General features: G+C 35.5%; 1 protein-coding gene across 1 annotated transcript; it reads left to right on the forward strand.

Moving 5' to 3' along the window:
• Nucleotides 1-1,041: 1,041 nt before the first annotated feature.
• Atg14 (autophagy related protein 14) lies at nt 1,042-9,752 on the forward strand. Its single transcript, XM_068765560.1, has 7 exons — nt 1,042-1,271; nt 1,482-1,904; nt 4,157-4,284; nt 4,880-5,027; nt 5,837-6,052; nt 6,888-7,014; nt 9,427-9,752. Exons 1-7 carry the CDS (start codon nt 1,093-1,095, stop codon nt 9,532-9,534), a joined length of 1,329 nt encoding a protein of 442 aa, XP_068621661.1. The 5' UTR covers nt 1,042-1,092; the 3' UTR covers nt 9,535-9,752.
• The last annotated feature ends 15,707 nt before the right edge of the window (nt 9,753-25,459 follow it).

The following is a 25,459-nucleotide window of genomic DNA, read 5'->3' on the forward strand; positions in this document are numbered from 1 at the left end:
CCAAAATACCGCAATGTTTGAATACGAAAATATTTGACTAATGTGTGTTGCCGGTGATGACATACGAATCCGAGACGTGGTCACGACGGACCTCATAAGAAGGCTTAAGGTCACTCAGAGAGCAATGCAGGCTATGCTCGGGTTTTCGCTGTGAAATCTAATCAAAAATGAGAAGATCCGCTGAATAAATTCGCAGCTCGCATATGAGAGTGAGAGTGAAATATAAGACTGCTGGTCACGATTTCGATAACCGGGATGCGCGCTATCCATATTTAATTCACGCTTTGTGCGCTAATTATATAAGATTGCGACTGCTCACAAACAAGTTTCCACACGATGGGCTACAGCGTCCTCTACGTATAATACCACTGCGATCACCATTCCGCCTGGCAACCGTGGCGATCATGGTATATCTCCCCATAAATATTTTTGGGAAAGGCATTATACCTTGCAGTGAGCGTCTTTGGACTGAAATAAATGATATATTTTAAAAAATAGCAAGTATTAAGAATGTTTTTTTCTATATTTATCAATATTTTTCAAATTTTGCGTCGTTTGTGACTATCAACTTTAATTAAGCAGACTATTTCAACGAATCTCACAGAGTCATTGTTACTTTAATATATTGATTTTAATGACAAATCAAAATTAGTCATATGTCAAGGTCAATAGTAAAATAAACTTTAAAAAGGGTTAAGATAACAATTACACAGAAAAATTAAACGTAATAAGAATAAAAACAATACACAATATAACAAAACAATATTCACGTGTCTAAATAGTGATCTTGTAATAAACTGTCAAAATATCAAAGAAGATAACTACAAGAAAAAATTGTAACAAAGTAACTATAACTTTTTAAAATATATAAACCATTGAAAATTGCTATAAAAGCTTTAATGTAAATTACTGTATTAAATTTAAACAATTTTAAATCTACAAATAAACAAAATTTGTATTTTACAAATATTATAAAGTAGCAACACTGCTGCATCTATGTCACGGTTGTCATTCTTCCGTCATCACATCCACCAGCTGACATTGTTGATGTTCGTTCGAAATAAATGAAATGCAACAACAATAAACAAGAAAATGGCTTTAAGTTATCTCACAGAAAGCGAGGCGCCCAGAGATTTTAAAGTTTCGTCGACGGAGAGCGACGGACATTACAAAAAGTGCTTGTTGTGTTACACGGTGAAGAAAAACTTTTATTGCGCCGAATGTGTTCGTAACGGGAACTTTATACATTCCTCTTTACCTTATTCGGACAGGTAAGCACCTTACATTGCCTTTTTTAAAGTAAATCATTACATTAATTGCTAATTAAAACACAGTTATCTTTTACTAGGTCATTTGTCAAGTCTGAGTTGACCAATCACCAAGTAGTTAACCAATTATCTAACGCTGATTAAGAAATGTAAACTTTCAAATTATCTACAGATATCTTGTAACATAGTTAATTGTACAACTACGTTTTACAGATTTGCCGAAAAACAAGCCAAGTTAATGCGAATAAAAATAAACAGGCAACACACTTTGGGTAGATGCGAGAAGTTATTAGCGCCGAAGATTAAAAAGGACGTTCTTCTTACGGAGACAAAATTATCTAGGGACAAGCTGGATCTCTTACGATTAGCCATAGAACAGAGGAGAAGCATAATAGAAACAAAGAGAAAGGAGTTAGCTGATCTAACAAGTCACAATAATGAATTGCGTCTCAAACTGCCGAGATATCAAAAGAGGGTTGCCAGTTTGGGGAAACATTCACAGAACCAAAGAATTGAATTGCAAAATAAAGTGAGTTTATACAGTGACCAAGCTCAGGCTCTTGCTGCGCTACGAAGGTCTAGAATACGGCAATTCACTAAATATATATTTCCAGTCTACATGAGCTATGATCCAAGGTAATTGTTTATTTAATTGTCAATCAATATGTATTTATTCTTTTTTACAGGCATAAGTAAACATTTACATTAAAAAAATATATTGAATTTACTAAACTAACTCATTCATTAATGTCTGTGTGCCTTTCGGAAAAGGCCTCCTCAATTTTTCTCTACATGTTGCATATTATTCTATACATGATTATTCTGGTCCAAGTCATCCCAGCCGACTCCACTATTTCATTTTCCCATAATATAATGAGTCTCTTTTCTATTTATGGCATGTGTACTATGTTAGGATTATGCTCCATTTTTCAGACCCTCTGTATCCGGCCTATTTCCACTTTATTCAACTGCTATTCATATCTTTGAATAAATGAATAAATGCCTTTAACTTCAACAATATTTTATTTGAAGTTTGTATGGATCAGGAAACCGACTCCATATTGACCATACATTTCTCCCCCGTGGTACACTTCATGAACCAATATGTACCATGTATCATTTTTTTTTTTCAATTGTAACTAAATTTACAACCAGTCATAAAGTTGGCTTTAAATATATATGTTGATCAGTGATTGCTTTTGGAGATATACCATAATGCATGCTCAGACATCTTATTGAACTATGAAGATTCAATTTGGTATGAACCCAGTCTTAATTTTTTAATCTGAATACACTATCAGTAGAGGTACGGAATTTTCGCAAAAAAAAATCACCAATTTCGCATTTAAATTTTTCAAACATTGCAAATTTCGCATTAATTTCGAATTTATACTTTAAAACTTATTAAATTTGGGGTAATAAGCATTTTTCGACAAAAAATTTTCAAAATTAAAGGTGCATGCCTTGACATTTGACAAATTTAGTTAATTAAAAAATCGTAAAAAAATTAATATTCGCAACCTTAAGCGTTCTTTTTTAGTTTGTTACGACGACATTGTATATTTTAAAGATGAGTTAAGCGTCCACTATGTAAAGTTGGATGTCAAATACTCTGAAATAATCTATTAGATTCTGCTCCATCAAAGGACGAAAAGTTGCATTTGACGGCCAACAAATTGTCATGCATATTATGATTTATATTTTTATTAATGAGTTCATGGATTAGCCCATTGATGGCAGAGTTTTTCTAAAAATTAGGGATTTTCAACTGACCAGAGGTCTTTTACACAAAACAAAGAGCTTCTTAACTGATAAGTAAGCCAAGAAATATATCCCGTAGGCCTTAGGGGTCTATGATACGGGGTTGACATCACTGAATTTACCTATGAAAGTGTGTATATTCATCAATTAACTCATTTAAAAATGATCTTGAAAAACAGAAAAATTGCATACATTTCGCTTTTATTCGCATTTATAAGAAATTTTCGCATTTATTCGCATCTATTTCGTAAATACGAAATTTCCGTACCCCTAACTATCAGTCATGTGAGACCTTCTCCAAAAATTCTTTTGACATTTTAATCTTTTGCTGTACACTCGACTAAACTTCAATAAACTTCTTGATAATTGGAATTTTCAAATATTTGTTGACTACTGAATTGATTACAAGGCACGGAGCAATGATAATAATTTTCCAGGTGATGATTTGGAAACATTGAAAAATTTCAATGTCAAAATTAATTTAATAACTAAAATTTTCATGCAAAAGACTGTAAAGTAACTAAGTTTGGTAGAAATCGCCTTAAGCAGTAATTTTGCCTGTTATGACTCTAAATAAATTGATAATTTTTTAGCTATTTGTTACATTTCTTTTTATATATATTCAATTGTTAGTGTACTATACAGTGTGTGAATTGCGCTTATTTTAAATAAGGACATTATATGTGCAAAATTTTCTTCCAATGCTACACAAGAGTAATTGAATTAAATTAAACCCATACTTTTTAAGCATATAAAGTCATCCATACATCAATTTATGTGCAGTAATAATATTAAAAATAGGATATTTAATCATATTTCAAGTACATCTGATGGTAATTGATTGATATAAGATGTAACTTCTTAACATTGGCATGGATTCATAATATGGGTGATGGGTTCAAAAAATCCTTTTACGATAAAACAAATATTAATTAAAAATTTTGTTACACTGGACCACAGCTGTACATGCTTTAGTAGTATGCAAGGGCATTCCCATAGTTTTGATGAAAGGCGTCAAAGACTATGTAATTATATATGACATAATACTTTTATTGTACCTAGACAAAAATAAGTGTATAATATTATGTGATACCTGATGGTTTTCAAAATAAGTCTTTGATTTTCAGCGACAGTATAGAAGACTTGGAGTTTGTGGGTGATGATGCAGAGGAGGTTCCTCAGCGGCGGCCTCAGCTTCACATTGTGGCGCCCTGGATAGATGCAGACGGCGACTGCTCGGATGTCCAAGCTTGGGGTAAGACCTGTAGTCACACTTGAGAATTTTTACATATTTTTTCACTTGTTTAATTATTTTTAAAAGTAAAGTTAACGAAACTAATTTAATAAATATTTATTAATGTAATAGTTTATTAAACTTTTAATATATTTCAGTAATATGACATCCACTGCCTAACACAAGCCTCCCACATAAATTTACAACAGGATTGGTTGGCAGTGACAAGCATCAAGTGGTTTTTTTTTATTACAAAATTTGTATAGTTCCCTGATTTATGTGATAATATAGATGTATTAGATGTAGATGTGTGTTATAGTTAAGTCAGGGTCATTATCCATAAATATATATATATGTATATATATATACACATAAATTAAAAAGGTGTTGCAGAAGTAATGTCATAATGTGAACGCACCTTAATTTTTACAAATGTCACTTCGTTTTGACATTTATGATGTAGATGTAGGTATACTCCTTGTTGACAGCTAATTCTCTATATATCTACATCACAAATGTCAAAGCAATAAAAAGTTTTAAAGTTATATAAATCAATTTTATCTTTATTTGTAGTTGACTGTACAGTTTGTTAAAATATGAATGTCATTACTTTCAGTCGCCCAAAACAAAGAGGCTGCATTAAGTGTGGAGCCATCACAGAATCCAGCGCACTGCGCACGCGCAGCTCTATTGCTGGCAGCTCAGCTTGTTGCTCTGTTGGCTTGGACCTTGGACCTGCGGACTCCTCACGCCATTTCACTCAGGTATTTACAGGAGATGGAATAAAGAGGGCTATGGTCCTAACTCGTCTCTGATCATAAATAGGGAGATCCGCGGTAAAAAAGTCACCGACGTTGCTCGAAGAATTGCTCGTTTGAAGTTACAGTTGGTGGTGACCATGAGCCGGTTAATACGGCGTGCTTAGGGATTCCACTAATTGGACCAACGACATAGTGAAGGTTTTAGGGAATTCGCTGAATACAGGCAGCACGGGCCAGCACTTTAAAGGAAGATCTATGCTTTGCAGTGGGGGTCTTTAAAATAATACATAGAGGTCTGTATAATGAATTTTAATGTATGTAAGGTCCTGTCGCTTCAGCGATTGAAGCGAATATGGTCCCAAAGTCACATTCGATGATTGTATGTGTATGGTTTAATGTATGTAGTGAAAATTAGATGAATAATTAAATCAAATTAATATTTATTCCTTCCAATAGGCTTTGTTAACCAGCTTCGAAAAATCAAGTATCTTACATTTAAATGTCTTTATATATATACTGCCAAAAATGAAAATGTAGTACTCTGGAGGTGAAGGCTAAGGAATGTGACGTAAGAAAGGAAAATAAAGTATAGAAATGAATGTGGATGATAATGTAAAGAATTAAAGATGAAGATGAAATGATGATGTTGAAATGCATACCTAAGACAGAGGAGTGCACGAGAGGTCCCTAAAAACGTTGGAAAAATAAAATAATAGAATAAAAACCCGCCAACGAACTCGATACTTTTAAACCTAATTGTTGCAATTAATCAATTATTGAGATATATTTATTAATAAATATTTTGGTACCAGTGAGTATAGTTCAACGCGTGCATGGGGCGGACCGGTGCGACGACTGCGTGCGTGTGCAGCGGCGCTATGCGCACGCGCAGGCGTACGGAAGCTCGGCCACGCTCCCACCACAAGCCACGCCCCCGGTCCACGAGACGCGCTCGTCTCCTACGGCGCCTTGGGAGGTCTCCACGCTCTTGCACTGGCCGCCGTCGCTGACGATCCAAGACTTGGAAGGTATTGCTTCCTACAATATTCTAACTTCCGGGTACTATGTAATTTATTGTACAAGGTATTGAATAAAAGACACCTTCATAGTGCTAGAACTGTTTATGTTTCACAGATAATCACAAAAGTCATTCATCTTCCTGAATTCGAGAAATGAAAGAATCAATTTCTGGAAAGTTCGATGCATTTTATGAATTGACCAATCAGCAAACTACATACATCGAAACTTCTCGAACGCTTTTACCTCAGCCAATCAGCGTTTAGTAAACCAATTTTTGTTAGGGTGATTTATAATTGCTTAATTTTGGCTGCCTTAATTTCGACTTTAATACCTTATAGTAAAGTCCGAATTCGCTCTTCATGTCAAATACACTTATACGATACGACGACATAGCTGCCGTTTTTATGCCTTTTCACAGCTTGTTACAGCAACGAGCTCTTACCATGTGTCGTGTATTGGATCACGTCGGGGTCACCAGTGTAGGAGTCTAGGTAGCTTCTTGTTAATGTTGACCGCACCTCCGCTCGCACTTATAATGAGCGCGGAGACTCTCAAAAGCGCGATTCAAACTTTTGTTGCGTCTACTGTGGCGCCATCTATCATCTATCCGTTTCATTACGACGCCGCTGCGATGCGATCGACTGCGCGGGCACGTGGGTAAGAGCTCGTTGCTAGGCAACGCGTGTATCGAGGCGCGGTCCAAAGGCGGAGCGGTTAGCGTGTTGCGCGCGATATGCACGCCACAGAGGCATTTTTCGTATAGGTTCAGTTTTTGTTATTCAAGATGATGTTTAAAATGTCTGCTAGAAGCAATAGTGAGGAAAGTATGGTTGATATCGTCAGAGTGGAGGCGTGCCTGAGCCGGTCGGCGTCTTGTGCCTCCGAATGGGAGGAGGCGTGGCGATGCGCAGCTCAGGACCTCGATGATACTGAACCTCCGGAGCACCTCAGCTGGCCGGACGCCGCTGACGTAAGTACCATACACTCTCATACAAACTCACGCATTTAAACTAACATATATACTTTGTTGTGTATAATATTACGTAACAGGGGTGGCCAAGCTCTTTGATAGTTCGAGCCATTGTTCGAAAGTTGAAATTTTTCGGGATCCGCAATTTTTTACGCATTTAAAATACGCAAACAAAAATTATATTTAATAAAATTATGTGCATTGAAGTTTGATATAATGGCGCACCTATCTGACAGCACTCCTGATAATACACCTATCCCCTGATTTACACGGTAGATACGTTCCTGAGTAAAACGTGTAAATCGAAAATTAAAAATTTTCAAGGCAAAACCGTGTAAATCGAAAAACTTGCAGAAAATGCATGATTCTGCTATTTAACAGTTTTGATTTTTTTTCAATAATTTTAGGTGTACACAGAAATAAAAAAAAATGTATGACAAGTTAAAATATTTAATATATTACGGAAAACCTGTTTTTTCTTTAATTACAATAAATTAAACGGAAGAACAAAAAATAAATAACTCTCATTCTTTTTTTCGGAATCGAAGGTTCGATTCCACTTTCATCACTAGAAGTTATTTGTGCCGATTCGATGTTTGAAGCAGAAATATTTACATTATGAGAGATGGAAATAAAATCGGTTATTAAAACAAAAAAAAAAAACTTTTTCGGAAAACCGTGTAAAAGCGAAAATGTGTAAAACAAATACCGTATAAATCGGGGGACAGGTGTACTTAAAATGCCGGTTAGTTAATTATGATCGGTGTTTGATAATAATAATATTTATTCACGCCAATAATTTATTTCTATTTCCCAGCAGCTGACATAGGTAATATAAATTTAAATATTGAAATAATTCGACAATCAATCGGAGTCAAAAATAATCGTTCAAAGAGCCGCATGTAACTCTCGTGTCGCAGTTTGACCACCCCCTGATATGTTCTTATATTAAAACGATCTTATTAAGACTTTTATCAATTTTATTCAAGATAATCTATTCCCCCTTTTATCTATTTTCCATTTCTATTCCACCCTTAGTTCAAATTCAAAATATCTTTATTCAATTAGACATTTACAAGCTATTTGGATCGCAGTAAGAGCTACCATTGGCTCAACACAGATCTGCTATGAGACGGCCAAAAACTCAACAATTGTTCTTTTAAATGAAATTTAAGAATTTTTTATGTGCACATTTTTATATCAATCATGTAAAGTATTCAACAAATTGAATTCAAAACATTTAAATGAATTACTAACTATTTAATGGCATAATAAGGTTTATTTAAGAATATACTTTTAATTTAGATTTATATATAAAAAACTGAAGATCGTAGATATATTGTAGAACTTTGTTATATATACATGCACTCAGACCCATAAAGGCGTTACATGTATATTATAATTCCTTGTATTTTTGGTTTCTGTAAGAAAGCGTCGGTGAAGGGTGAGATATGAAAGGCTCTATAGGTAGGCATGTATGCAATTTCCTATAAGTAAACTTAGCGTGTTTGTAAGGGCGGGGATTCCCACGTCTTCTTAGGTTATACACTCTGTTAGATAATTGAGAACGCGCCCATATTTATGTAAGATAAATACATTTAAAAAACTTTGAAGTTAAACGGTTTTTTGATACCCATATTGTGGTGGTTGTGGAAAAATATGTACCTAGTCCGCCATATTGGAACGGCGTCCATCTTGAATTTTAAATTTTGACATAATCATCGTGTTTTACTAGTGTAGCCCTTTTATTTGATACCCATATTGAGGGGGTTAAGGAAAAATACGTAATCCGCCATTTTGTATCGGCGGCCATCTTAGATTTATAATGTTATTGATTTTATTATATTGTATTGTCATCTAAATTAAAGGTGTGTACCAAATTTCAGATCAATCTGACAACGGGAAGGTGCTTAAATATCAATTTCTAATTTTGATCCAAATAAATTCCGTACAGGTCGAACTAAATAAAACCGTTTAATAAAAATATAACAGTAGCAACACTGTCACGTTGACAACTCATTTTCATTCTTTTGTCATATTAATTATATCTCTTACATTCTTTTCTTACTATGTGGAAACGCAATATACAAACTTGCATTTTTAAAGTTCGTTTGATTTCAATATTTCACCGACCAAAATTCTAACACATTCCACTCGTGTTTGTCACTCGAAAAACTTTATATTCCAACAACCGAAGGCTGTATTGCACCAGCTAATCCAACTGCTTTGTTAAATTTGAAATTCGAACGCGCAAGAATAATTTAAATCTATAAAGTATTTTACTTGTATTGGCCAGCGTTTTCATGTGAATGTTACACGTGACATTCCAGGATAATAAACCTGGGTTATATTGGTAACCATAAAGTCTGGTGGAATTAATTTCCCAGCATAAAAGCTAATGAGACATATCAGTTCCAGCTGGACGAAGTGAGTTGCAGTCCACCCAGCGCGCCGGCGCCTTCTCTGGTGACGTCAGCGGCCGCCTCGCTCGCCTCCATGTGGCGCGGTTGGACCAAGTGAAGCAACATACAAAGTCATACATAGTCATACATTACAGTACAACCTACAGACATTTATATACCGCCTCCCTCTTATATACATTTACATACCTATACTTATACGTTCTCTCTCACGCACACACGTGACAGAGACTTCCCTCTTGCTCTTCCCCACACACACACATATTGACTTTCATAAACAAATGCCTGCTTGCCAATAAAGTCTTACGAACTAAAGTTGTATACATGTGCCTATATACTAAGTCTTTCATATCCCTCTAACATATATTACTCTACCCCTCACCCTTTACCCCCCGTCACCAAACACACATACAAAGAAAATGTTATACCTCTTCTCATACAATTATCTACATACAAAGGCTTTTATATCCCGTCTCCGTACTATGTCAGCCTTTAAAAACTTTGATTTCTCCTTACATATATACACTGAACTAATAAATCCATGTATTAATGAAGAATTTTAGATCGCAAAGATGAAACCTTTAGATTCATTGACGTTATAAATTTTTAAATATACACAGACAGAAGCATCTATTTATGTTACATACAAAGGAGCACAATTGCTTCAAGTTGAACCATGAGAATAAGCTTCAACACTAAAAAGAGGCACCAGAGGAATAATGGTCCGGTGAGGAAGGTCGATAATAAATTTTAAAAAGATGAACGAGAACCAGGCAAAATAGCTATAAAGAGTTCTCTGACCAAAAAATTTTGAAAGTTTTCTATGAAAAGTAAATGCGTAGTAACCTTTGCGAAGGCTCTCCGAATTCTGCATTATTCTTATTTCTTAAAATGTCATACTAAGCTGACACGTGAAAATAGTCAGAGATAATAATAAGTCATTCAATCAATCTGCCTCATTTTCTGCGATTTTCTAGTGTTGATCTTGCCTAATTAGGCTTTTACTGTAGTACTTAATGTGTATCTTATCTCATTTGCAAATTAATATTATTAAAGTTAAATACACCGCCTAATATAAATTATTTTATTAAAAATATAAATAATAGTCATAAATATTTTTAATCTGTATTACAATTTTATATTTTAAATAAATCGTTTTAACAATCTTACTTGATTATATGTACTTAAATGTCGTCCACAGACCATAGGCATTCCCCAATGATATCTATAGGGAGATATACGAAAATCACGCTTGGCAGGCGATTAGGCGATATTTGCGATCGCAGTGTGGTGTAATGGTACGAAGAGGGCGCTACTGTGCTTCCTCTGGAATCTTGTTTATGAGGACTGGCAATCCTATTTAAGTAACGCATAAAGTGTAAATAAATAAGGATTGCATCTCAGAAATTGAACTCGCGACCAACGATCGCAAGTTTCAGACCTCCACCGCTGGGTTATCACTTCCAATGCGAGCTAGTGTTTGCCGCACGCGCATTTATCAGCGGGCTGGCGGGCGATGCACTACATTGCACGACTACTGCTACATAGAGGAAGTAGCTATATATTAGTCCCTTTCTTAGTTACAATATTTTATTTGTATAAGATTTTATCTTGACATTCGAATCCGCGACGTACGGTCGCAAGTCTCAGTCGTCCACCACTCAGCCACCACTGCTCCACTTAAAAGTAATTCAGTTTAATATCCCAAAAACAGGTCCATAGATTATATATGTGTTCAATGTTGTCACATAAAAATCCGAAATGTATTTTTTAAAGTATATCTTATAGTTGCAACACCAAATTTTAAATTTCGAAAATATGTTTCGTTTTTGACATAGTATAAAACATAGTTGTGTGATACAGATCACACGTATCTTTGTAAAAGGTGTTGCAGAAGTAATGTCATAATGTGAACGTGCCTCTATTTTTACAAATGGCGCCAAATGTCAGTGCGCTTTGACATTTATGATGTAGATATATAGATATACTCTATCGTTTATTTACAACTAATTCTGTATATGTCTATATTAAAGTGACATTACTTTTGTGTCATCTTATATATGTTTACAATACTTAATACACGCGAAAATACAATTCCGCTATCCACTTTAGTATAAAATTAGGTTGCATCAAATTATAGCTGATTCAAATGGTACAATTCTGTAAATAAATGTATGTATTTGAATAATAATACAAATTCATGTAATTCTCGCAAATAGCAAATGTGGTAACTTCGTGACATTAACGTCAGTGTTGATTGTAGCAAAAAATATTGACAGCTAAAAATTTAAAATTTTTTTAACTTATTTAAAGAAGTGATAAATCGAATAAATTCGAATCGATAATATTTATATATATATATATATATATATATATATATAATCCATAAATTATTATATATCGGAATCCATAAATTTAACTTTCAGCTAAAATCTAGTATGTAGTTAGTGAAATTTGTAAATAATGTCAATGTTTTTTAACCTCTATGTTAATAAATTAATAAAGTGCAAAATTTTTTATTCTTATGTTCCTTTTCATCATGTAATCCGTTTTTAATATTTAAAACAGGAGTATATACCATAAAACGAAATACGCTCAACGTATTCCCCGCGTAAACACAGAGCTGTCAATGTCAAAAAATGACAGGTGCCTGATGTTAATTTTTGTTGCCATTATATAAAATACTGTACAAAAAGTAAGATGAATTTGTTTATAAAATATGAATTCTTTATTTATTCTTTTGAATCAATTTCATCTCCTTCAAAGTAACGGCACTTTTAGCAACGCTTTTTCCATTCTTCGAAACAGTCGGAATAGAATTTTTACGGAAATTTTTTTAACTTTGGTTTTAATTTGTATTACCTCATTCGTGTCAAAACGGCGTCCTTTTTTGAGTTTGCTAAATAGCCAAAAGTCAGTTATAGACAGTCCTACGAACTTAAATGATAATTTCACCGTACACCTTTCGATCATAGTAATGTGTTTAATAATAAAGTGAAACAAACATATTTTCTAACAAAATGTATATTCTAATACGTACAAATAAATTATAGACTAGCAAAATACTACAGATAATTAATGCACGAAATAGTAAAAATAATAATTGTATCTAAAAATCTTTGGCATAATGTAAACATTAAAAATACAAAAGTCTTAATAATATATCCAATGATAGAAATAGATCTATTTTTCGTATATCAGAATTATCGACATAATATACATATAAAAACTTGTTCAAACAAATTTGAAATTAGATAATAAATCTATAAGAGTAAATAACTAAGTGATAATGCAAAATTCGATTAGTTTTTGTATCTCAACACTAGATGGCGTAACCAGATTGAATCACAGTATCGCATGGGAATAAATTATTCTAACAGGGTCGTTCATATTTATAAAGCACTGTGAAAAACTGGCTGTACCAAAGTTGCGACTGCTAAAAATCTCTAATTCATTTGTAATAAACATTTATCTACATCAGTGATTCACAAAGTGCTCTATATCGACCCCTAGGGGTCTATGACAACCTGCAAGGGGTCTACGTCAGCGAAAAAAAATTTGAAATGAAAATGGGAGTCTACAGACTGGACATCATTAGCCGAGGAGATTTAAGTTTAATCCTTACAAAATTGACGCCAAATGTTGATAATTTATTATTAAAGCATTCATCCTTCTCACTAAAAATATTGACTTATTGCTTATGTAATTTATTTATAGTTTATTTTATGTTTATTTAATGTTATTTATATTTTACATAACAGTAGTTTTAATTCAAAATTCAATTAATAAATGTATAAATTAACATGTGTCACTTTAAGTTTATAACACTAAACTTCACTACAGTTAGAAATTTACAGGAAACCAATATCAGGTAAGTAGGGGGTCTACCCAATACGAAAAAACATGGCAAGGGGTCTACGACACAAAAAAGTTTGGTAGATCACTACATTAAAGACACAGAAAATGCACATTATTAAATAAACAAAAATATTAAAATGACAAGAATTCATGACAGTGATGTCACTTGAGTCTTGATTTCATTTAGGCTACATCTAATAATGTGTCTATGTATAAATCTCTATTGTAAACTTTATAAAAAGATATGTTGTAGTGGAGTTTCTTCTTTCTTTCCACAACTATAACACCTTGTGAAGCAGATTAAAATCAAAAATAAAAACATGTCGACTAATAAGATTCCCGTTAAGGATTCCAATGTTGAATAAACGAATTTTATCTTTATTATATATTTAACTCTGCTCTCTACGAACAATTTTCATATGTAAATCATTTTAATACAATAAAAAAATAATTCTTCCACCTTCTTATCTTACAACCCGTATAATTCTATTTAAAATGTCATTAAAAGGCATTATTCGCTTAATAATTGTATACGTGTGTGCGTGGTATTATAGGGTGAGCCAAAAATTTTTGCAAATAGCAACACTTGATTTCTCCAAAACCGTGAGAGTAAGGGGCCAACGGCGAGACGGAGCACATCTCGACGATGTAATTTTTAAAAAATAAATTTTAATAAATGATAATTACGGTATATAAATCATAAACAAAATAGCATTTGCACTTTTATTTCTACACATGTTTCAAAAGTGCAAAAATTTATGGCCCACCCTATACTTTTGATGTGATTGTGATACAAGCACGTGTAATAGAGTGCTACACGTTACCTGCTAGTGTGTAACTGCCTTAGCATGTTCTCATGCGAATAGTCTGATTATGATATAAAGTAACTTTTAAAACTCGCGTGCGTGTGAGTGCATGCGATAGGGCTCTCAATTGACTTGCATCTATGTGTAAATGGATTCAATAGGCTTGTTCATAAATATGTCGCTGCGATAAGCATATATATGTGCGATTCGTATGAAAAATGTGTGTGTTCCGCCACTAGCGCATATTACGCACCTGTATTAGTCGAGGTTTCAGCATATTTACACCCGAATAGTTTGTTTGTATGTCGTAGGTCTTGGCATATGCATGCATGCGACCTAGCAAGAGAATGAGACTAGTCCTTAATTGAGGCGTGCTCGTCATGGGTGTATGTAGAATTCGTACACTAGCCTATTACGTACACGCACACATGCATGAGGAAGTTGCCTGCGTATCATCCGGGAGTGTTAGCTTGTATTCCGCTAGTGTATTCCGTTTATGTGTTCCGCTAATATTCGCATGTGCTCCGCTAATGTATGCGTATGTTCCGCTAATGTTTGTGTGTGTTCTGCTGCGTACGTTAGTACATACGACTAATGTGTCAGTGTTGGTGTGCATGCCGATGTGTGTGTGCATGCGGGCGATTCCAGCGCGCATGCGCCTCGTGCAGTGCGTAGCGTGCGCCCTCCACGCGCTCCAGTAACTCGTCCGTTGACGACGGCGCCCTCTACGACACAATCGTAGATACGTTATCTTGTATTAAAATAAAAACTTAATAAATACATTTAAAAAACTTTTAAGTTAAACGGGTTTTTATTACCCATATTGTGTTGTGGAAAAATATGTACCTAGTCCGCCATATTGGAACGGCGTCCATCTTGAATTTTAAATTTTGACTTAATCATCGTGTTTTACTAGTGTAGCCCTTTCATTTGATACCCATATTGAGGGGGATTAAGGAAAAATATGTAATCCGCCATTTCGTATTGGCGGCCATCTTAGATTTATAATGTTATTGGTTTTATTATATTGTATTGTCATCTAAATTAAATGTGTATACCAAATTTCAGATCAATCTGACAACGGGAAGGTGCTTAAATTTCAATTTCTAATTTTGACCCAAATAAATTCCGTACGGGTCGAACTATTTAAAACGAAAAGATGGCCGTTGTGGCCAAAAGTAGATCAGCTTGAAAATTGTGCCAAAGATATTCGGAAGGTTACGGAGAGTAAATGGAAGCGGGCAGCACAAGAGTAGTCATGGTGACAGTCTTTGGGGGGGACATGTGCCAATACGTACGTGCAAAGTGGGCGGGTTGCAGTCGCAGTGTGGGTATTTCTGGCAAGCACCTCCGGTGCCAGTGGCTGCATCGCTACGAACCGGACGCTGCACCGCGACGTCGCAATGCGTCCAGTTACACTGCAACACGCCCTGCACTTTGATTGATCTTCAAGCTTACGAAAGTCTCAAAGACTTTGACGAACATTGCATGCAATTTAAGTCTAATAACAATGTTAAATATAAAACTTAAAAGCTTTTCCTTTTAAATCTGTTACACGATGAAAACAAATCAAAAATTAGTTCACCATAATAAAATCAAAACTATCCATAAAGTACCTCCACAGATAACAAATAAAATATGTATATATTTAATGTTAAGACAAATATATACAATTTCATTAGACATATGTCGATCGCAAATTTTTTTCAAAGAGACTAACAAAGACTGTCCATTTTGTGAGTAAACGTCCTTTTTCAATTACATAAGAGACACGAGACAATTGTTTCACATATATTAATAGATCTTCGAGTAGTAAGATGTATTGCAATTACATAAGATACATGAGACAATTGATTCACATATATTAATAGATCTTCGAGTAGTAACATCTATTATGTATACAACACCGTGATCAAAAAGTGAGGTGAATTTGTTTATACATGTAAATTCGTTATTTATTTTTCCAAATCAATTACATCTCCTTTAATGTAATCCCCGTCCTTGGTCTTGGTCTTTTTCCGGTGCAACCTTCAATAGCTTCCATTCGGTTTTTATCTTCTTAATCTTTCAGAGCGTCCCTGCATTGGGCTTTTGAGTTTCCTGAATAGCCAGAAGTCTAAAAGATATCAGTCAACTTTTAGGCAAAAACCCAATGCAGTATGACATCGATCAATCTAGACTTAGTAAGAAAACGACCAATATTTAGCCACTTCCGAACTTGCAGAGGTAGTCGTGTCACTCTGTGTTTGGCACTAATCGGTGTAACATAACTCTTGAAGATGCCCCCTAGGTTGGAGGGGTGAAACACGTGTTGAGTGATTTAACGGTGGTAGTTGTGTAATTCGCATTGTTTGCCGCATACGCATTTATCAACGGGCTGACGGGCGGTGCACTTTGTTGCACGACTACTTCTCACTGGTGTAAGGAAGTGGCTAAATATTGGACTTCCGCAAAATAACATCTGATTCCATTAAAAAATCTAGACTTGTTTGAGACAAAAAACATACTTCAAAATGATTTGGACTGAGGTAAATGATATTCCAATTATTGACAAACGGACGCTTGGCAAATGTTATAGACATTCCTACCAACCTAGGAATAAAAATTAAATTCCTTCCTAATGCCCGAGAATTTAAATTTCATGTTACTTTTTGATCACACTAGTATATATTTAGTAGGTATACTCACATCAGTACTAGACGGTTTTTTCTTTCTTGAAAATCTTCTGGGTGGTCTTGGTGGTGATGTACAGCTAGTCCTCTCACTCTCACTCGATCGTTCACCATTCCTGTCTCTTTCTCCTGTCGTCCTTCTCGCACAACTTCTTTCTACTTCTTTCACCGTGTTGCTACTTGATCTTTTACGGAGAGATACGCATTTAATACAGTCCGGTATGTCCCTCGATGTGTTGCAATGGTCGTGCGTGGACTGCCTCGGTGTGATATATCTGGAGCAGCAAGGTTCTTCGCTGCCGCTTGTACGACCATCCGGAGGCTGTTGTAGTCTTCGTATTATTGCATCCTGTTCTTTTATTTTCTCTTCCTGTTCACTGGAGGTAAAAGTATTTTTATATCTTGATCGAACAGGCGAAAAACATCATCTTTATCATCATGCCAGCCGATAGATGCTCATTGGAAGGTTTTACGCTGCATCCAGCGACTTCCTGCAACCTTGGCTATGTCATCAGTCCACGTACCGCGTCTTGAGAAATTTGCCGAGATGACCAGATGGCGATCTCTACCACCAGCGCGCAGACCCAAGTGAATGAAAGTAGAGAACCATTTACCGTATCCACGCGCACTCTCTCTTAGATACGTTACCTCGTAAGATAGCGAAGTTAGTTTGTATTCATAAGTTTTATTGTACATTTAAAGTATTTATAAACGAGCTTCTTTGCTGTTTTTTGCAGGACAGTTCCTGCAAGTTTCTTTTGGGAGCTAGCCCCTCGTGTTCCGCTGCAGTCCAATAAATATAGAACTTAAAGCGCCTCTGTGTAGTACGACTGGTGGCTCAATATGGAGGCGAAGTGCCTCGGAAAGAGAGATGTCAAGGACTTTTACGATCACGTTATTGGTGCATATGGCTCAGAAGAGTGTACATATGATAATACACACCTGATACGTTCCCTGTGCCGCTGAAGCCAGGTTCGCAGGCCGCCGACCAGCCGGCGCGTGTCACCGCACAGCTGTGCGCCGCGGCTGTGCGCTTCCTCTAGCTCTTCCTTCAGCTGGGACGCATCACTCTCTTTCTCCCTGTCCCACAGTTATTAAACCTTTACACATCGAACATTATACACCACTGTGCCTATTTTATACAGAGTTGTCAAGTGGTTTTCCACAAGGTTCAATGTAAACACCACTTCTGTTTAACACTTCTTTGTGTCGCTTATTGTCTTGTATTATAATACAGTAAATAATATCAGGATCGCCTTCATTCTTAATCGCGGTTACTTTACACGATTGTGGTCACACGCCAGCTACGATATACATCTTGATCAAAACTTTAAATATAAAGATTTGTTTATAGCACTATTATAAGATGAAACAACATTTAATCTCTTCTTATCAACAACATGATGTCACGTTGTTGATAAGAAGAGATTAAATTCGACCCAGACCGTTAAACCGTTATTGGGAGCCTCTCGTACCCCTGTTTTGTTTGGGACAGGGACTTTATTTACAAATAATTTTTTTCATGGTTTTATCCTTACTCTATACTCACTTTCATTCTTCTCAACCTCTTTTATTCTTTTCTTTTATCCTTCACAATATCTTGCAATTTTTTTTGTTCTTTCATTCCTTCTTGCTTTCATCGCAACCGTTAAACCACTAGCAGTTATTAAAGTGACTGAGGTACGACTAGCCAAACGTGTAAGGAGAAATTGTTTACTCTTTAGTTGAGTTTCAGTAGGAAATCCTTGTAAAAGGAACTTAAAAAGGATCTGCAACAGATTAAGTCCTCAGACAGTGATTGAAGAGAATAAGGTTGAAGATATTTGAGAAAGGCTTTATGGTGCGTGCAACAATCGATGCACACCCGCACAGACTAAAGGCTTTATTTAGTTGTTCAGTCGCAGTTCTTACCGGAATTGTTGCGTGACTTGTTGGCAGTAATCGCGCGCCTGTTGCAGCTCGTGGTGCAGCCCGCGCATGCGCTGCTGGCAGCCTGAAAGCTGGGCGCGCCACGCGCACACCGCGCGCGACAGCCTTCGCACCTCCTCGCGCACACTACGCTCCTGTGAAGTTCACACTTGGTGATCTATACTCCTTTATCTGCAGTTGTGTCCACAGTATTAAAAATAAAGACACATTGAATTTATTCAACGATGAAACTTTTAACAGAATCCTCATTGATCGACAACTTATTATCTATTTACTTTTTAATCTATTTTATTGTTAACTCTACTCTGCTTCGCAAGGTTTTATAGTTGTGGAGAAAAAGCAGAAAGAAACTCAACAACAACACAAATTAAAAAAAAAATTAAAAACATATTTACACATATACACCTTATCAAATATAGCCTGAATGAAATCAAAATAGGTAACTTGGATTCTTGTCATTTTAATATTCGTTTATTGAATAATAAGCCTTTTCTGTAATTTACTTTTAATATACGTTTTTATTTTTGATAATGCTAGTCCAATAATATTATGAAACATTTTATTGAACATTAGATTTCGTTTATTACAAATGAATAAGAAACTTTTGCAGTCGAAACTTTGGTTCAGACAGTTTTTACGGTGCCTTGTAAATACACTATACACGTTTACTATTATTTTGAATTAATTTTAATTATTATAAACGCACAAGATATTATTATAAATATATTGTAGGTCCACTGTGAGAATATTGACCTCTATAAACCGCTTTCTCTAGATTTGCGACCCTAAACCGTAAATAGCTCGGATGGGTTTCTTATGCAAAACAAAGATATTTTTAATATCTGCACATCTAACCCAAAGCATCGAAATTGTTGTCTGCGGTGATAACTTCAATTACCTCTACAAGGATGTATTCAATTATTCACCCTACAGAGATCACATCATTGATATACACAGACGCATCTACAGTGATTTCTACAAATATATTCGGTAAGGTTATATGTAGCATGCCCCACCAAAGCCTTAAATTCTTAGGCCCCCTTCGCCCCCCTACATAATATATTTTTTTTATTAAAGCGATAGATCTGAGTACGTCAAGTCCACTTTCGAATTGCCCTTTTCCCTCCTGTGGGCCTAGACTCTTCATTGGGAAATACTGATCTAGAATGTTCTCTGCGTGATTCTTGATGATCAGTAGTCCATATAGAAGGAAACACTAAAATGTATACTTACTTGCTCGATGACCAATTGCGCTTTCTCGAGCTGCTTCCGCAAGTCCTCCAATGCTGCACCACGCGCGTCATAGTCCTGTTGCAGCTGGAACAGCGCTTCGCTTTTGTTCGACAGCGAGCCTGTGATATACAAATGCTATAAATAAATAGTGAAACGTCTGCTTCAAGAGTTCACTGTGGTGGTGTGGTGGAACTTGATTGTTTAATGGAATCAGGCGTTACCTTGCGGAAGTCCATCCTAAGTAAAAAAGACCAATATTTAGCCACTTCCGCACATGCAGTGGTAGTCGTGCAACAAAGTGCACCGCAGAGTCAGCGGCACTAATCGGTGTAACATAACATCTGAAGATGCCCCATGGAGGGGTGAAACACGTGTTGAGTGATTTGACGGTGGCGGTTGTGTGATACACATTGTTTGCCGCATACGCATTTATCAGCGGGTTGGCGGGCGGGGAACTTGATTGATCAAAGGAGTAAGGCTGGCTTTAAGTGGGTGCCCCAAATGGAGACGAGTGTCGCTATGAGGCTCACGCTCTGCAACTAAGCGTGGTCCGATCGCGGATGCGGTGGTGGAAGGGAAAGGCAATCAGTCTTGTTTCTCCTGAGCATGAATGTTTCTTGAGCTAATTTAGGTCAGCTTAGCCAAACCGGACTTAACTCGAGACATTAAGACCCCGGTGGAAGGGCTATGAGAAGTATTAATCCTCCATAACGAAATTATTGTTAGTAAAAAATATAAAGACCAGATTCGCCGCAGAATGCTGAAAATGATCACTGTATCCATATCAAATTTTCAATATCTATCGACTATTTTTAATCACACAGCTTTGAAGAATATCGCGCACGAGAGAAACCTTTTTTAAATTAAGACCTCTCTTGGTGTCTAAAGCCATAAGCCAGATGTTTCCTCTTACGTGCGATTACTTTTCTCTTCAATATATTTTTTATTTGCTGTGGTCTGATCTTTCTGCAATGTCGTATAAAGTAAATTTTGGATCTCGTGTCACCTATAAAGGAACACATAACAGAACCAATATTTATATGGCAACTTTTATTGTAATTTTAATTTATGTGTAGTGCTGGTGTACCCAAATAAACAAAGGACTTGTACCTGTAATATACGCTCTTTTAGTCTCTATGTTCTATTTTACTGTCAAATTTAAAAGGATAGTATTTTTTTTAAGTCAAGCTTAAAATGTTCGTCACTCTCCCTCTCAACTCTAACACTTAGCTTTTCTTCTAATTCACTAAGCAAGAGATGGATGAAAATGTCTTAACACTAAATCCCAATAGTAAATAATTACTACCGCCTATATATCTTCGAGTAGGAACTACTTTCTTTGGATCACACCGGAATTAAATACAAAATGGTATTAACTTTTGCTTTAGCAATACAATAGAGTTGTCTAAATTACTTTTAGTACATTATTACGACGAAATCTGAACTAACTTTGCAGATGTTGAAGCTGTAGCGCCTGGCTGTCGCAGCTCGCAGCTTGCTCGTCATAATTCTGCTGCAATGCAGTCAGCTGCAAGGTCACCTGCTGCAACTGGAACAAACAAATCACTACAGTACGATCCGGAATTAAAATGAGATATGTTTTTTTTAGAAACTCGCCGTATCAAAGAGCCATGAAACGAAGCACAGTAGACAGAATAGAGGAGAAAAACATCACCTCACAAGTAAGAAAAGAGGAGTGTTGTCAGACCTTTTTAGAGTTCTGCAAAAAGATAATAGGGAAAACAGTAAAAATCAATAAATAAGTAAAAAGATTTGCTGTGTTATTAAATAGTTAGAGAATAAATAATTTGTTAAAAATGATAAAAGTAATAAAAGTAAAAATTGTAGAACTATAGACGAAAGGCGGAGGAAATGAGACGATGTATGAAAAGAAAATATTTAAAGGAACGTAAGATATAGTGAAAAAAATTAGAGGAGAGAATAAAAGACATTGAAAAGAACGAAAGATATAGTGAAGAAAATTAGAGGAAAGAATGAAAGACATTAAGAAGAACGAAAAATATAGTGAAGAAAATTAAAGGAAAGAATGAAAGACATTGAGAAGAACGAAAAATAAGTGTGGAGATTATTTGAAAAATTATAATGCACATAAAGACCCTGACGAAAGGCCTCAAAAATGTAGATGGTCATACCACATGATGCATGATTCTTTATGAAATTTTAGTAAGATAATTGCTGAATGATATCCATAAAACAATAACAAAAGTCTAGGGGAATATTAGAGAAGAATAACAGATGATTTGAAACTGACACCTTTTCTTATAGACCAGAGTAGCTTTGTGGAAATTGTTATAGGAGAATTGATTGAGATACTGCGCTAGCAGGCACATAGAGGTTAGAGACATTTTATGAATCCATTTTAGTTTAAATTTTTGTTTTTTCGAAATAAGCGTTTCTATTTTCATGGCAATTTTGTAGCTGAAACACTAGTCCGGTGAAATAAATAATGTATCTAATGGAATCAGGCGTTATTTCGCGGAAGTCCATTCTAAGTAAGAAAAGGACCAATATTTAGCCACTTCCGCACATGTAGTGGTAGACGTACAACAAAGTGCACCGCCCGCCAGCCCGCTGATAAATGCGCATGCGGCAAACAACGCGAATTACACAACTGCTACCGTTAAATCACTCGTGATTCGACGACTACCACTGCTTGTGCGGAAGTAGCTAAATATTGGTCCTTTTCTTACTTTAATAATGTATCAACTGTAGTTGTTATTATTATGTGATTCATAAGATAGAAACTCTGGCCACTTTCTATGATACTTACCTCATCTTCCTTTAGGTTAAGTTGTTCTTGTACTCTCATTCTCTGTTCATTCTTCTCTTGTAAATCTGCTTCCAACTGCATAGTGCGTTCGTGCATCTCTTCGTTTTGTTTCTACGTCAAATTAAGATCTATTAATATAATTTTAGTTATATCTAGCTACCACACATGAACTTACATATGTTATCTCTTATTTTCTAATTTCGACGTCATACTTCAAGTATCATGTTGACAGACGATGGATTTATAGTAACTACTAAAGTGGACTGCAAGCCATGCGTCGCCCAATTGTGGGAAAACTTCACGGTATTATTGGTGCATATGAATAAATAACCATCTAACTTTGTCAAATAGATGCATTCTGTAATAGTGTTTCGTATCGAATAGTAATGCGATTTACTTCATACATCATCATCACCATATTAACCTATAGACGCAGACTTCACAGAAGCCTCCCCTTTGCCACATTTACAGTCTTGCAGTGGGCGTCTATCAGCTGTAAATAAGAGAAGGAAGCTTCACACTTCACAAAACTCACACGACAGTATGGTCAGTATTCTTAAACATAATAATGTTTTATTAAGATAAGCTTCACAATGATAAAAACTCACCTCTAAAAGCTGGTTCTTTTGTCGTAGGGTTACATTTTCATTTCTCAATCCGCATACGCAGTCGCTCTGTGAAATAAAGATTTATGAATAAATATTTTTTTAAACGAGCAACAATATTTTATTGAATTATTTTCCTTAGTAAAGTTTCTTCCTGCTTCTGCTCCACAACTATAATAAACAAGCAGAGTGAAGTCAATAATAAAATAGATTAAAAAATAAATAGATAATAATTTTTAATGGAATCAGGCATTACGTTGCGGAAGACCATCTTAAGTAAGAAAAGGACCAATATTTAGCCACTTCCGCACATGCAGTGGTAGAGTCCCTACCCCTACTCTGTGTTTGGCACTAATCGGTGTAGCAACTCCTGAAGATGCCCCGTGGAAGGGTGAAACACGTGTTGAGTGATTTGGCGGTGACGGTTGTGTGATTCGCATTGTTTGTTGCATACGCATTTATCAGCGGGCTGGCGAGCGGTGCACTTTGTTGCACGACTATTGATGAATATTGGTCGTTTTCTTACTTAAGATAATAGTTTGACGATCTATAAGAGTTCTGTTAAAAAGTTCCCAAGTTGAATAAACGAATTTTATCTTTATCTAAAATATATTAGGTGGACCAGGAAATCGTTAACTGCTGACTACAATTGTAGCACATGATTTCAGCTAGATGGAGCCACTAGTCACACATCCAGCAAGTCCATGCCGGTAGTCAAAGAAATATTTCCGGAAAAGATAAGTTCCGGAGAGGTCATTCCGTAGATCTATCACCAGCCGACTTGATTTAGTAGGGTCAAGGAGTTGTATCAACGTTCATAAACCAAATACGCTATGTCTTGAAACGTTTACCGACAAGTATTTGAAAATTTCCGTAGTCGCTTAGAAGAATACAAAAATGGAATGTTTGTCATTTTAATGGTATAATTAAAGAAATAAATTTCGAAAAATTATCTTTCCGATAAACAAATAAAATTTAAAATATATTTAATAGTTTTTGCTATAAGAATGTTAACACTATATTACTACGTAATAAATTCAACTAATTTACATTTATGCATTTTGTTTATATGCAATAAATTTTGGTATTTATGTCATTAATACTAGTATAATATATAATTAGTGTAACTATTTTAATCTTATATTTTATCTATTTTAGGATTTTTGCATTCTTCAAATAAATCAATCAAAAAGACATGAGAAAATTTAAAGATTTAAATACACAGGTAAAAATAAATTCAATATAACTTTCGAACTTATTTTCGCATTTATTACGTAATATGAATATATAAAATGTAAATTATATAAAAAAAACTAAATATTTTCGAGAGGTTTCTTTTAAAACTTTCTTTCGTTTAAGATCAAAAAGGGAATAAATACAAAATATTTTTGTCTTCGAGAAAAATTTGTTTTTACTCTAGCTGCTACATTTGAACCTAAATAACACCTTGAACAAAAACTAAGGTGAATTTGTTTATCAAATCTAAATTCTTCTATATTCTTCCAAATCAATTTCATCACCTTCAAAGTAATCCCAGTCTGATAAAACTGGTCTGTTTCCAACGCTTTTTTTAGTCCACAAAACAGTCAGAATAGTCTTTTTCCGGTATAGACTTTAAGACCTTCTTCGATTCGTCTTTTATCCCCTAAATTGTGTCAAAATGGCTTCACCGCATTAGCCTTTAGTTTGTTGAACAGCCCTAAGTCGCACGGAGCCAAATCAGACAAATACGGTGACTGCGGAACGAAGTTACTCGAGTTTTTGACTTTTTTTTTTTCAAAAATTTGTGCGATTTTGTTACCAATTGAGACATGACGCGTTTGAAAAACAAAACATCCTTCAAAGCAGGTTTAATTATAGCTTTATAGAACGTCACACTTATTTTCTGAGATATTTGACGTATGAACATAGTTCAATTGTTTCTGAGCGGTAGTGGTAGTGTAAAAGAGATGAATGCGTAAAAGAAGGTGAATGTTAAACAGAGATAGTCGACTGTGTTATTTCCGCAAGTGTTACGCACAGCGAGCAGGTCTCGCAAGTGTAGCAGCTGCCCGCCCACCTGCTGCAACTCGGCTGCCACCTCGCCCGCCAGCGTTTCGTCGCGTTCCCGCTCCCAAACACCCTGCCCCAG

Source organism: Battus philenor, unplaced genomic scaffold, assembly GCF_028537555.1.
Source record: "Battus philenor isolate CCGP_79_NKW_IND1 unplaced genomic scaffold, ilBatPhil1.0.hap1 SCAF_2, whole genome shotgun sequence".
NCBI classification, from domain to species: Eukaryota; Metazoa; Arthropoda; class Insecta; order Lepidoptera; family Papilionidae; genus Battus; species Battus philenor.